We start from the raw sequence: 15,243 nt of genomic DNA on the forward strand, positions 1-15,243 counted from the left end.
CTTGGGCAACTGGGACATGCGCAGTAGCGTCCGCTCGGTCACGGCTTGCCCTCCAGCCTCGGTCTGGGTCTAACTCACATGAACGAAGGAATGGAAATAACTCTGGATTCTGCTATTAGTGCATTTTAAAACTTTAAAAACGTAATTTTTTAAATAAGGGCTATTAGAGTGTTCATACTGGGAAGTTGGATCACCTCAAAAAAAATTATCTGCTGAGTTACAGATGTCTCTTTCCCAATGTAAGTCTATGGGAAAAAGTATTTTTGGGCCCAACGGCATCACGTGACGGACACGGAAGTTGCAGTACCGCCGTTTGGCCACTACGAAAGGATCGTTGACCGGCGCACTTCCTGGGGGATTGAAAATGAGCCGCCATGTTGCTCCGCCATGTTTCTACAGTAGCCCAGAACGGACAAACCGAACACTGGCTCTAGAGAGAGCCTATCGCATTTTTTAGGCTTCGTCCGATTTCGCATACTATGCAATACATACTCAACAGGTGTACTATCGTTCAACATACTTTTGTGTGAATTAACAGTTGTATGTCTCTTTTCGGACGCAGTAATTTACGTTGTAAACTTCCTGAGAGTCCCTTTGCTGGTTTGTTGGAGACGTGTAACCATGGTAACCCGTGCCAACCTCATTTGACCAAAACGACAATTTGTGAAAATCAAAGTCTGAATTAATTTAAAAGATATATTAGATTACAGAAGTGAAGTGAAATCTTATACTTACAGTTAAATTGAAGTGTTATTGATCTTACAGAGCTTTATGAATGTTGCATTGTGGGATATTTTTGCCGCCGTAGTGTCCAACGTTGCATACTGTAATATTTCACCGGAATTAGTATGCAATTCGCGTACTATTAGTTTCATACTATTGGTTTCATTCTAGGGTTTCGTACATAATAAAATATCTGACATACTGTTGACATAGTGGCCAAATGGTGGTACTACAACTTCAGTGTCCATCACGTGATGCCATTGGGCCCAAAAATACTTTTTCCCATAAACTAACATGGCAAAGATACCTGTAAATCAAAGGATAATTTTTTTTAGATCAACTTTTACAAAAACGTGAAAGGAAACGTTACTGCGCCTGCTCTATGGGCCCAATGGATGCAGAAGATCGCCAGATGACCCGGGTAATTTATCACTCGGCAGTCGAGCCATTTTGGCTTCATGCGTCACTGAGCCACTTTCATATATGGACGGGGCATCGCCTCCAACATTTTATCCAGTTCTCTTTATACATCCATGAGTCCACCATGTTGCTCCGCCATGTTTGGACAAACATGGCCTTTCACGTTTTTACATTGCCTGAAAGCCACTGTACACGCTTGCTCCTAAAGTAGTGTTATTATGGTAAGGGTGACCTCTGAGCGAGGCGAACGGTGTTACCGCGGTTTTGCACTAGTTACCACAGTCTTGGAAAGGGAGGCGTGAGCGGAGGGGTACTCAGTTGGTTGCAATCTGCAACCTCACCACTAGATGCTACCAAACCCTACACACTGGCCCTTTAAGGGCAAATGCCATGTAAGGACAAAAGTCATGCAAGGACAAAAGTCATGCAAGGATTTCAATGGAAAAGGTCTAATAATTTCCTGGTGCATTTTCCAAATGACCTCAGGGAGATATTTTCTTTATGGTTAAGGCCAACATAAGGTCAGACTGTACCCTTTTTTTCTTCACTGCATCAGTAGAAATGAAGACCATCTGTGTTATTCTGCTTCACAAGCTCTGTTATGGAGCAGTGAAAGGCCATACAACTTGGCAGTGCAGCATAGGAGCTTTAAAACCAGTTGCAGTCAGAGACCAGTTCATCCTGGTGGTGGTCTGTCTGTGTGAGTGAGTGGGTGGGTGGGATTAGCAGGTCTTCCTCCCATTATACACAAAGACACCTCAGGATGACAGGGCAGAATGGCTTCTTCTGATCATGATTACAGTACACAGAGGAGGGAGGAGGACACCTGGAGAGATGGACTGAGAAGTTGAAAGAGCAAAGCAGCTTCAGAGCAACAAAGATGAGGGTGTTGCAAAGACGGTGGAAATGAAAGAGGACACGAAAGATCACAGAGACAGAAGTGACTATGCCTTCTGTCTCCTTGTGGGAATACATTTATAAGCCTCAAGATTGAAAAGGCAGAAAGTCTTCATGTATTTCCAGTGCAGCACAGTGAACACTCCCATATGTTCCGACCTGCAGCCAAAACACACACTGAATTGAAGTTTCCACTGCCAGCACATTTGCACACACACACACACACACACATAACCACCAGAAGAACATGGACACACACATTTATGGACACACGCGCACACACTGAAGGTCCAGTCCAGTCCACATGCTCAGGAATGTGCCTGCATACCAGCATCCGACTAGAAGCCAGAGCTGTAAATGAGAAGGCACGACAAGCACTCGCAGGCTTCCTCACGCACACACACACACAGAAACAAAGAAAGAGAGAGAGAGAGACAATAACAGTCTGTGTTGTTGTTCATTCATATTTATTTTTATAGTTTTACAACCAGTGATGTCTGGAGCCTTCTGTCTGTGCTGCTGACAAAGACGAGACACAGAGAGCTTGTACTTTTATCATTTTGAATTATTAGAGCAGAAACTATTAGTTGATTAATCTAAAAGTCCATCAACAGAAAAGCACCCGGTTAGACTGTTGTCAGGTTATTAAATCAGTCGCTATAGGCACCATGTGGGTCAATAGGGGGCCTACTACGCCCAATAGTAGGTTTTATCATCTATTCACATGCTAGATTTTCCCTAAACTTAATCAAGTGTTTTGTTGCCTAAACCTAAAGAAGCCATTTGGTTTGTGTTCAAAACGTAAACTGTGAATATTTACTGTTTGTTTTTTTGTATTATTCTATGATTATAAACTCAATATCTTTTAGTTTTCGACAAAACAAGACACTTGGAGACATTATTGGACTCTGGGAAACTGTGATGCAATATTTCTGACGTATTATAAACTAGAAGATTGATCAACAAATTGAGAAAATCCTCAGAAAATGAATTGTTATTAAAAAATTATAGTCACAGCCATATACAGTATATTTATATATATATATATATATATATATATATATATATATATATATATATATATATATATGTTATAATACTGTTTAAAGTATTGTTGTCTTGTAATGATTTGTTAATTTTATTTTGTTGAATGATATATAAAAGTAATATTCAATAACTTGTAACTGAGTTTTGTGTGTGTCTGTTTGTGTGTGTGTTTGTGTGTGTGCTAGGAGGAGCAGCGGAGTGGTGCTGCCCTCTACTGGAGGATGAGCAGCATTGATTTTTTATACATTTTCTTTTTCTTTTTTCATTTCGTGTTTATTTGACAAAAAAAAATCTTAACTCAAGGTCCACTTCCATTTTTTCTTCCGGTACTTTCAATCACATCTCGTGGCCTTCATCAGTTGATTTGCTCGGTTGTCATGGAGATGGATGGAATCAACGAATTATTTGATGTTTTGTCTCAGACACTCATTCATGTTTATTCTCAGTATAACATCACTGATGATACACACGTGATCACACATGAAAACTATTAAGTGAGTTGTGTGTTTTGTTTTGTTACCATCTGACTGACTTTATTAATGAAACACTGACGTCACTGAAATGCCAACAAAAGTCTATCAGAAAACAACTCTTTTAATGGATTTGATTCCCAAACAGCTGGACTTTAAATAATCATTTAAATTTTAATTATCTTATGTAATTATGAAGCACGTAAATCATCATGATCACCTTATATTTTAAATGAGTGTAGCTTTTTCTCGGTGAATGTGAAAAAGTCTTGTATGAATTTCAGACACTGTCACTGCATTATTATTATTATTTCTTTTTCATTCTTGACACCAGTCAGTAGGCCAAGGACATTATTATTTATTCTACACTGTGTACTAAATTGCTACCTGCTGTTTCAAAGTAAACATCCTCTCTTTTGTTTCTCATTGGATTCAAAACTGTAAATCAATAACAGATAATTGAATTTCAATTTCAACTTAAATTAGTTACTTGTAAATTAAATCTAGTCATATGTTTTTCCAGAAAATTCCACACAATAGATTCCTTTTCTTCTTCAGATCATAAATGTTTCTCTCTGTGTTGCAGGATTGATAAAAAAAAAAACCCTTTTCTCCTTGACTTATTGAACAGAAATGTAATAGTGAGTCTGCAGTTTGTTTGGGAGACCTTTGCTGCAGTTTCCAAACTCTCGTTGTGACAGCATGAAGACCCGCTGGAGTAACCACATTAATCACATGTTGGATTGTGTTGTAAAAACGAACACAACTTGGCAGCTAAATCATCCGCTTTTCCTTCTGCTTTTATGGAGGGCATGCAGATGTGTTGCAACAGCCCGCCCGGACCTCACGCATCTCACGCAGCAGTGTGAGTCTCACCGTGACACAGCTGGATCAAATAATGCGGTCATGTGCTCATCAGTCACACATTCAAGGTTATCTATCAGACGTTCGAGATAAAAACAAAAAATCAAAATGCATCTAAATAATACAATTATGTAATTACATTATAGGCTACATTTAATAGGCTAATAATTCACGTTGCATCCCATGTTTGTTTCTCTTCTATCTAACAGCTTTTATCCATTCAGGCAAAAATAGGGTAAAAATAAGTGGAATTTTCTTGAAATTATAACAAAATGTATTTCTATAAAATGCTTGTTAAAGAGGACGGTCTGCAGGACATATAATAATGCACTATACTCATTTTTAACAGTCTCTTCTGCACTATATTCACTTTTTTTAATAGTCCTATATCACAGTTGTTACCCTGCACTATATTCAATTTTAACAGTTTTCTTCATCTCCTTGTATTTTCATATATCTGGTATATTTTTTTTGTACTTTGTACTTTGCACTACTAACTCTTTTACTGCCTTTTTACTAACATGTTTTGCACTATGAAACTGTGATGCTGGAAACTTGAATTTCCCAAGGGATCAATAAAGTTACTATCTATCTATCTATCTATCTATCTAGAATGAGACAGGCTGTTTTATCTTCTTTCTTCTTTTTTTTAAATCAGAAATACAATGTCTGCAATAGCATTCAAATTCCCTAAACAAAAAAAATCATACTATCAGCAGTCAGCAATCACCATGCAATCAAAAACATTTTTGACCAAAAAACACAAAACAGAAAAGAAAACTCTTGTTCAAACCAGAAAATTAAATACAAATTTGTGAGGGACTAGGAAAAAAATAATATATTTCATGAGTTGCACTATTACTTTATGCACTTTTCTCCATTTAACTCACTCACTCAGCTGACGGTGTGTCCATGAATAAGATGGCAACTTTTATTATGTGATGCTGGAAACTTGAATTTCCCTCGGGATCAATAAAGTTACTATCTATCTATCTATCTATCTATCTATCTATCTATCTATCTATCTATCTATCTATCTATCTATCTATACAATGAATCAATATTTATTTTTGGTTTCTGGATCAAATCCTGTAAGATGAAGACAAAAATAAGCACTCAAAAATAAAAAAAAATATATGGTCAATCACCAAGTAACCTTTTCTAAGATACATTATACAATCATTATTATTCAAAATAGGCAAATAATAAACCATAGACATTAGTAATAACTTTAGATTACCGAATAAATTAATGCTCCTTCGAATATTAAAAGTCTTTATAATTTCTCACCATGCAGGGCAAAGGGTGAGGAGTCGTGCGCAAAGATTGTGTCTTTGCGCATCTCGTCTCTCATGAGTTTCCTGCGTCCAGGAGACCTAATGAGGGATGAGATGCGTCCTGTTAGGAAACATCACATGTTTGTGCGCTCAGCGACCAACAGATTAAATTGCTGAACATCAGGACAAACAGGGGGAAGTACTATAGTAGAGCTGGACGAGCACAGAGAGGGACAACATCTGTCTGTCGACACACTTATTATAGGCTATTAGATATTTTGGATAAACTGTTTTTGTTTTTTTAAATATATTGTTATTTTTTTCCTGCTGAAGAGTGGACATGGAAGCATTGCGATTCGTTTTTCTCCTGGTTTGTGCCTGCTCTGTTTCTCAAGCTGATGGACGCAAAAGTAAGTTTCAAAGTTATTTTGAACAGTATAGTCTGTCGAGAACGAATATAGAAATATTATCTACAGACTCACTGAATGTCCTACTTTAATTCAAATATTCACACTAAAAATCACAGAAATGATTTAATCATATGGGCCTTAATGGCTTATTAAGAAAAATCATGTTGCAGTAGTTATTACGTGTGAAAAAGACTTTTGATATTCGATGTTTGTCTCGAAATTTCTGTTCTACCTGTTAGCTCTGAGTCCCATGAGCTTAATTAAGACATGTGAGCCCTGGCAAATGAAGCCTCAAACAATTAAAAAACATATTTGTATTACAAGTTATCAATATGAAAACAACAAGTTGTCTTATTATTAGAGCTGCGTAGTTTAAACTGTTAATGTTTGTCATGCCACGAGCTGATTATCTGCACATGATGTGTGTTTCCTTTAATCAAATCACATTGATGGAATTTGTTGTTTTCGTCTCTGCCATCCAAAATGTCATTCAGTCTAAATTAAGACAGAAGCCAGAAACAAAAGGCACCGAATTATAGAGAATGATATAATAAATAAATAAAAGACATCTGATATCTGGTATCACAATTATGATCATCTCCCTCAGAACAGTTGCTGTTATTCCAAATTTTATTTCCCCACTTTTTTTCTGTTTTATGTGTTTCACATCTGCAGTGGTGATTTTTTTACTAAAATATTTCATTAATTAAAACTAGAAAACCTGATCTCATCATTAATATTTAACATTAACATTAATCTCCACACAATAAACTCCCCATTCAAAGACTCCAAAGTCAGATGATTTCTTTTCAGATGGGTTTTAGCTTCTCAGTATTTTCTACACTGCATATATCAGGTGACACAGCTGAACATTTTCATGTCAAAAGTTTAATTACAAAAATGAGAAATCCATTATATACTTAATCTTGCAGACATGGAATAAAAACTCCTTTAGAGCTGTTCTTGAGATATTAATTAGTTAAAGAAAGATAAAAGAAAAAAATCCAATACATGACTCTAAAATGTGCATGGTTGATTAAAAAAAACTTTTCACAAGGGGACCCTGGACAAGTTTAAGTTCCCCTCAGTGATCCTTATTTTAAAGGAGTCTTAAAATGTGTTTTGTTCTCACTCTCCAGCATTTGCTGACATGTTCTCCCACAAGCATGCAAAAGTAAGGAAGTTTCCATTTCCAATTCCACCAATCCCTGGCTGGAGTCCTGACTCCAACCCATGGGATGATTACCTCTACCCTCCACTGACCCCAAAGACAAACGAGCTCACGCACCACAAAGGTGAGTAAAAGTCATCTTTCTCTTCTGAATTCTTCCTATGTTTGGATTTTTTTTTCTCACCTGGAACGTCCACTTTTCGTCCAGGTAAACCCACAGTTCATCTAACCAGCGACAGTCCTGCTCTCAACGGCTCTCACCTCTCCTTCACCGCCATGCTGAAGTACCCACCGTGCCAGAAGGAAGACGCCAATGGGAACATTGTTTGGGATGAGCACTGCGAGGACGGTACGGAGCTCGAGGCCTCAGGTGCTGCCAGTAAAGCCAGGCCAGGCACCCGAACACATCCACCACAAAACACCACTGCATCACATTAGACTGCCACAGGACAGGAGTGTAGTAATTATAAATGGCTGCACAAGCACACTTAAAGTAGCATTAGTTCATTTTTGGGCCACTAGGGGGCAGCGAAACAAACTTTAAACAACAACATCGACATATTATCAATTTATAAAGTTTTGAGTTGTGTTTCTGTCCACCTGGTGAAAGTAAGTCCAACAGAGAGCTGCAGGAATGAGTTGTAAAACCCGGAAATGAGTCAGCGTTTAGCACTTCTGGTTCCCTTGTTTAAAAGTCAATGGGTTTTTTGAATGGGTTTTTAGTTAAATGTCTGAAATAAGGTCTGTGGTTAACACAAGCTTAAGAGATTTTATCGTTTTGTTCTAAGATATAAAATACACCAATAAATACTCCACTCATGAATTTGGATGCTTTACGTGTCTTCAAAAAGCAGTTGCTATAACAAGTGGCTAAATGAGACTAAACGTCATCACGCCGACTCGTCCGCCTTTACAGGCTCGTTGTGTATACTCACGCTCTTGCGACCGCGATGTAGTTCGTTTACAGCCTAACGTTAGCTTTTCAATTCTGCCGATTGCATTCACGCTTCAGAATTCCTAAAAGTGGTGTTCATTTGTGAAGATTATTTAACAAATGTTTGTTTGCCACAGAGTTTATTTTCTGCAATAATCCAAAACTCAATGGAAAAATCCCATTGGCTTTTTGTCAAGGGAACCCATGGTGATAATAACTTCCTGGCTTGCCTACAAAAATACGTCATCCCTGTACCACTTTGTATTCAATCTCCTTTTAGCTCTGTTTTTGGTCTCCACCAACTCCTGAGGGAAACACCCGGCTCTTTAGCTGCTAAATGCTCCACTAGGTTCACCAGTAGGTCACTAACTTTGTCCATTTGCTGTATTTGGTGTGTAGTGGATTTATCAAATATAAATTTGGTTGAAAACAACTGCCTGCTGCTGCTAGAACAAGGATGGTGAGACTGAACCAAAACAATAAAGCTGCAAGCCATAAAATCAAAACAATGCGCTTAAAGAGGCTAAAATGGCCCATAGGGCTGAGGGGAACTGCAGTGTTTGGAGATTTGTCACCATGAGTGACCCCTTTCACATTACAATTAGTCATCTGACCCATTGTTGAAAGAAAGATGAAAATGAGTTGTTTTTAAATAACACAACCTCACTCTCTTTTCTCCTGAGCAGCCAATGGACAGGTGCGTTCTGGCTACGTGTACAACTGGACTTCCTGGTTGGATGACTATGGCTTTGCAAAGTGTACAGACAAGACGAAATGCAATGTGTTCCCCGATGGGAAGCCCTTCCCTCAGAGCAACGACTGGAAACGCAAGAGCTACGTCTACGTGTGGCGCACAATGGGTGAGACACACAGGTCTACAGATTCACACACATGCAGACCCAAAAACAAAATAAGTAACCATTTTCCGCTCTCTCTGTTTGTCCCAGACCAGTACTACGAGACATGGGACGGCTCCTCTTCCAGTATAACCATCAACACCACCGCCTTTGCTCTGGGGTCAGAGGTCATGGAGGTCATGGTCTACAGGATAAGTGACCGCAGGAAGTACAGCCCCCTCACCACTGACTTCACCGTCTTCTTCGTCACAGGTGGAGACAAACTCACACTTTCAGCTCATACAACTTTCATGTTTCAGCCAAACAGACAGGTGCAAACACAAGGAGAAACCTAGAGAATGAATTATCTATGACTCCCCTTACACACTCTTTCTTAGATAAGATCCCGTTGGCAGTTTACATCTTCCAGAAGGCTGCGCTCAACGAGTCTGAGAATGTTTTCTTTCGTGGTGAGGACGTGGATTTCAAAGTCATGCTCCACGACCCCAGCGGCTACCTCAAAACCGCAGCCGCCATCGACTACATCTGGGACTTCCGAGATGGCAACCAGCTGGTGACACACCGCGACATGACCACACACGCCTACAAGATGGTGGGGAACATCACTGTGAAGCTGGTGGTGGAGGCGGCGTTCCCCATAGAGTGTCCGCCCACCTCTGCCCCCGCGACTCAGGGGAGCTCCACGAAACCACCTCCCACAGGTAGTGGACACTGACACATAGATACGACCCTATAGGTGAACAATGTAATGAATATATGGTATTTCATTCATTCACATGTATTCACACAGGAACAAACATACTGTGTATACCGACGCTGCACAGCTGACATGTACACCAGTAAAAATACTGTAATGTACTTTAGGATAGACAGTATTATAAAACAGTTTTTACATTGAAACAACAGTACGGTCTAGTAGGTAAAGATGATGTCTTTAAAGGGTCAGTTTACCCAAATTAATAAAAAAGTATTTTCTCACATAGGCTACTGCTATCTAGTCATTCAGATAGTTTGGGATTTATTTTCCCAGGTTTTGGGATTTTTAGGGACCATTCAGGGACTATTTCTTTTATAGAAAGTAGTTCCAATGAACTGCAACATCACCTCTGATGACACAAGCTGCTGTTGCCTTAATATCTCTCTCTATATATATACAACATATACAGCACCTTTCATACAGGAGGAGTAGTTCAAAGTGCTTTAGAGCAAAGTGAAGAAACAAGAGTAATAAATAAAAAACAGACAGATAAAAACGTGTAAATGATGCACGATAAAACAATGCAATAAAAAAACAAAGGCATAAGAACAATAAAACACGTAAATGATAAAAACAAAATACAAATAAAGACAAAGGAAGAGCAACAGCTAGTTAAAGGCAATGCTGAATAAATACGTTTTTAATTATCGCTTAAAAATGTTCACAAAGCTTGCATCTCTTATAACCTTGGGGAGTGAATTCCACAGTTTTGGTGCATAATTAAAACAAAATCTGAGCTGCTGATTATCTTATTTAAAAATGTAAAATGTAAATGAACTTTTAATATCACAATTTGTACATAGCACAGCACGGTGAAATTAAGCTTCTGCATTTAACTCATCCTAGTATATTAGGATACAGTGCCTGGGGTGCAGATTGGGGGGGGTGCCTTGCTCTAGGTCACCTCAGCAAACTAGCACCTCTCCAGCTACCAGTCCACACGGGGACTTGAACTTGGCAACCTTCCAGTTGCCAAGTTCAAGTCCCCACACACTGAGCTATTGCCGCCATTTGTGTGATGGCTTGTCACTTAAGACAAGACAAGATAAAACTTGCTTCATCTTGAGGGAAGTTGCTGATAACAAAGAGGTGCAAAATCCAAAATATATACTATATATATAATGCCAAAATAACATTATAAGCACATTCACCTCCATTTTATAGAAGTTTCGGAGCAGACATCTCAGGGAAAGTTATCTCAAATCTTGGGCAAATAAAACCAAAACTATCAGCATGGTATATACCGCAAGATATCAGAACGTTTTTTTTATAGTCTGGATGAACAGTACACCATAATCACTGCTGTTACACAACTGGTGCTGCGGTCTAATCCTTGATGGACAAGACAAAGCAAGAAGTGTCTTTCCCTGCAGAGTTCACTGAAGTGTTACCTCACAAAACTAGATGTGTCCTAACTGTGTTCCTGTGTCTCTTCCTCCAGAGTCCACACCTTTACCCGGTACTCATGCTGGGACTGTCAAGATGGAGAGCACGCAGGGTGAGTCCCACAGCGAACAGTGTGTTGCTTTGTTTATGTGTGTATAAGAAGAGAAAGAGAGTGAGACAGACTGGAGAAAGTGTGTGTATCTAAGCAAGGGGCTCATCGAGACCCAATAACTTGACTATAAAACTACTTGTTCAGTGAGTCCATATCTTGTCACTTCCTGTTTCAGTGCCACCCACCGCAAGCCAGCCCCTCCCCTCCTTCTCTACCACAACCATGATGCCAGGCGCGCCCACCACAGAGCCCCTCCCCTCTATTGCTCCCAATACGACCCCAGATTCCACCGTCCTCGCCAGTCTCCGCACCAGGCGCCTCAACACTAAGGGGTGCTACCACTACGTCTATGGGACCTTCACGGCCAACATCAGCATTATTGGTAGGTGGCAGGCTGCATTTTCAAAGCGGCGTGCATTGCTGTTTGTCACGGTGTTTTTTTATGATACTAACACCAGATGGCGCCAAAGTCAGACATTTTTAAATTGCACACATATTGGCTTTAAAATATAAATGGAAAAGTGGGGGATATTTATAATAGTATGATACTTTATAATATAATATAAATAACATCAGTTTGTAATTTAATTTAGATTTAGTGGCATGGCTGCTGGGATGCCAATGTGTCAGTGAAATATCTCAACAACTGTTGGATGGATAGCCCTGATTTTTTGTACAGGCATTTATGGTACCCAGAGGATGAATCTTGATGACTTTGGTGATTCCTGAATTTTCCTTTAGCGCCATCATTGTCCATTGTCCAACTGGTTTATGACCAAATTCCTGCAAAACTAATGACATCATCCTCAGCTGTACCTAATTATCAAATGTTAGCATCCTAACTCGCTAATCTAAGATTTTAAGCATGGAAAACATTCACTGTGTTCTAATACCCATACTACCATACTATTTAGTATGCCAGAAAAAAAGATTTAGTATGTCCCAATACATAGTATGTCAAATGCAGTATGCCAAAAATACCAAGATGTCCTACTACATCTGGTTGCATTTTGCAGTATGCAAGCCAGCATTATTTTGTGGCTATTCTGACCCCACAATCCTGTGCAGCTGAGATATGAGCACGAGGGTCAAAGTGCAAGGCGCAATGTTATGAAGAAGTAGTCAGTCTCACAGCCTCACAGAGCCGCTAGCATGGCTGTAGACTCTTAGTCTCGTGTTTTGAGGATGACACAAAACCAATTCAGTGGGAAGGATATTATTGTTTTCACATAGTCAAGTATATACCATTCCAAAACTCTGATGCAACTCTAGTAAAGTAAACAAGTAGACCCCATAGAGAGTAAACAAGTGACTGTGTTGTCCAGCTCCGCTGAGCAGAACAGAGCTCCAGTCAGCCGGGCGAACACCCAGTCATATGAACACCCAGTCATATGAAACTGGCCTTTTGTGTCCTAAGTTGAATTCTGTGCAGTGATTTCTGCACAAATCTAATCAAAATAAATAAATACATTTCTTATTCACATTTTTATGTGATGGGGGATTGTAGTTTCAATTCAATGTTATGAGAAGATGAACTGCATGAATGTGTTCTCCACAGAGCCCAAGCACAAACTGAACAGCCGGCTAAGGAGTCGCATTGTGGGCGTGTCGGCTGACAGAGTGACCAACACTGATATCAGCTTCCTGGTGAAATGTATTGGCAAGTGAGTATACGGGCTAAGTTTATATTAATGTTTCTCATGACTGCTGTTGGATAACATCCTAAATTGTGATACTTTTTGTCTCAGTTTTAAACATTTCTACCTCATAACTATAAATCGATACAATACAGAGATTAATTACTTGTATTTTAATGGGATTTAAGTCATTTATAGATTTTAATTATATTATGGTCACACAAATAATGTACAGAAGGACCTGAAATTGTAAGATCTGATTTCTATGGGGGAATTTAAGCCAGTTTTAAAAGATCAAGAATGATTTATGCATTATTATTGTTTTTTTATGGCATATTTACTCATTCACTTGTAGTGTGTGACAGTTGTATTTGTCTGCTTGTATTGTTTGTGTTTATTGTTGTAATAATTTTTATGCTGCCCTCTTGGCCGGAAGGTCACTCTTGAAAAATAGATTTTAATCTCAACAAGACTTTTACCTGGTTAAATAAATATATATAAATAAATATAACCTTCCTAGTAAACTAATTTCCTCTAATTTCCTAGTAACCTAAACTAGGAAATAAGACATTTATTAGATAATCTAATCAAGTCATAACACAATTCAAAGTCTATTTGTGTAGTTTAAAACCTTCTAGTCCCTGCAGATGTTATATAGTCATTTAGTGCAATAGCATATTAGATAAAGAAAAGGATTGATACTTTTATTTAACCCTTCATCTTTCCATCCTCTCATCCTCAGCATCCCCACGTCAGCCTGCACCATCGTGTCAGACCACACCTGTACTCAGGTGAGTAGCATCATGTGCGATGACGTGCCTCCGTCGGCGGTGTGTGAAGTGCATCTCATGCGAACGTTTCCGGTGCCTGGTACCTACTGCGTCAACATCACCCTGGAGGACTCCAGGAGCCTGACCGTGACCACCACTACCGTCACCATCAACAAGTCCCAGGATGCACCTGGTCGGTCACACAAAGACATTTATTATATCTTATATCCTACGCATGTTCATAATCTATTAGCAGAAACAGATTGATGTTCTCTGTCCGTCCCTGTAGTGCCCAAGACCTCACATACTGCAGGGGTGGTGCTCGCCTCCACCGCTGTGCTGGTGGCTGCCTTTGCATTCATTGCCTATCTGGCCTGCAAGTGAGTAGTCTTAAAAGTTTGTGCTTCCACATTCACACAAAATGTCCAAATGTCTCATTTTTCTCTTTTCTATCCTTTCAATCCCTTTTCTCCCTCCTCCCCTCTCCACAGACGTTACAAGGTGTACCGTCCCATTCGTAGGTCACTGGTGGAGGACGCCCGCGGCCCCGCTGGGGTCGGAGGTCGCATGGTCCGTTTGAAGGAGGCGCTCTTCCCCTCCAATGAGGAGAGCCATCACCTGCTGACTGAGAGACGCCCCTTGCAGGCTTGATAAAGCTGCACCAAAGCAGTCCTGCCCTCCTCAATGGCAAAAATACGGAAGAAAAATCACCGTTCACATATGCAAATGTAAGCACGTTAAATCATTAAAAGGTCTAGATAGCAGGAATACATTCATATCTGTAGAAAAATATGAGTAAATAATACGGATGTCTGTGTCTTAATTTAGTTGTTAAAGTGTTGGCTACAGCAGTATGAAGGCAGTATATGATTTGATTTACTAAAGAGGCTGTTAAATGTCTGCATTTGTGCCAATTTCGTGTCAAATGCTGCTTCACAGTACTGTGCCTTACACCGTCATAATAATCAGTATGAAATCCTTGAGATGGTTCTCCAATATATTACATATAGAGTGACAGTGCATGCTCTTCCTCGGTCGAGTGAATTGAAATTAGAGTTTTAAACTGCAAGACACAAAAACTAATTCAAGAAGAAATGTGACCTGAGGACTAATAAAGGTTGTGAACTAACCACTAATCTTTTGAAGACATTCCATCATTTCTCTCCATGTCTTTATATGATTTCTTTGACCAACCTTGCTTTAGTGCTCAATCACAAATGAACCGCAGATGATGCAAGGTTTGGTGGAAAACCTTTTTCTTTACTATTCATTTGAATGATTTTAAATCAAGGCTGAAGCTTTTGAAAGCCTGTGACGGCAACAAATCTACCAAGATAACTTTCCTGTAGCCTTTAACAGTGAGACTAAACTGTTTTACACCCTCACCAGCATACACACACTGATCAGCCATAACATTATGACCACTGACAGGTGAAGTGAATACCATTGACTATCTCGTTACAATGGCACCTGGCAGTGGGTGGGATATATTACACAGCAAGGGAACATTT

At 39.4% G+C, this 15,243-nt stretch overlaps 1 protein-coding gene across 2 annotated transcripts; it reads left to right on the plus strand.

The window, feature by feature from the left end:
• The first annotated feature begins 5,862 nt into the window (after positions 1-5,862).
• On the plus strand, positions 5,863-14,868 carry gpnmb (glycoprotein (transmembrane) nmb). Of its 2 annotated transcripts, none has more exons than XM_074613796.1 (12): positions 5,863-6,108; positions 7,248-7,403; positions 7,488-7,649; positions 8,900-9,073; positions 9,161-9,322; positions 9,448-9,771; positions 11,269-11,325; positions 11,501-11,707; positions 12,884-12,989; positions 13,705-13,925; positions 14,022-14,112; positions 14,224-14,868. In XM_074613796.1, exons 1-12 carry the CDS (start codon positions 6,039-6,041, stop codon positions 14,381-14,383), a joined length of 1,890 nt encoding a protein of 629 aa, XP_074469897.1. In that variant the 5' UTR covers positions 5,863-6,038; the 3' UTR covers positions 14,384-14,868. The 2 variants fall into 2 exon arrangements, with proteins under 2 accessions (XP_074469897.1, XP_074469898.1); XM_074613797.1 differs by having other exon boundaries at positions 5,866-6,108; positions 7,488-7,628.
• Positions 14,869-15,243: the final 375 nt, after the last annotated feature.

This window comes from Sebastes fasciatus, chromosome 17 (assembly GCF_043250625.1).
Source record: "Sebastes fasciatus isolate fSebFas1 chromosome 17, fSebFas1.pri, whole genome shotgun sequence".
NCBI classification, from domain to species: domain Eukaryota; kingdom Metazoa; phylum Chordata; class Actinopteri; order Perciformes; family Sebastidae; genus Sebastes; species Sebastes fasciatus.

What these genes read in the sequence shown, in the direction of transcription:
- gpnmb (XM_074613796.1), top strand. Translation starts at nt 6,039, where the DNA reads ATGGAAGCATTGCGATTCGTTTTTCTCCTGGTTTGTGCCTGCTCTGTT. An exon ending in CTACGTGTGGCGCACAATGG is followed by an intron (nt 9,074 to 9,160) that starts GTGAGACACACA and finishes TGTTTGTCCCAG; the next exon opens with ACCAGTACTACGAGACATGG. An exon ending in CACGAAACCACCTCCCACAG is followed by an intron (nt 9,772 to 11,268) that starts GTAGTGGACACT and finishes CTCTTCCTCCAG; the next exon opens with AGTCCACACCTTTACCCGGT.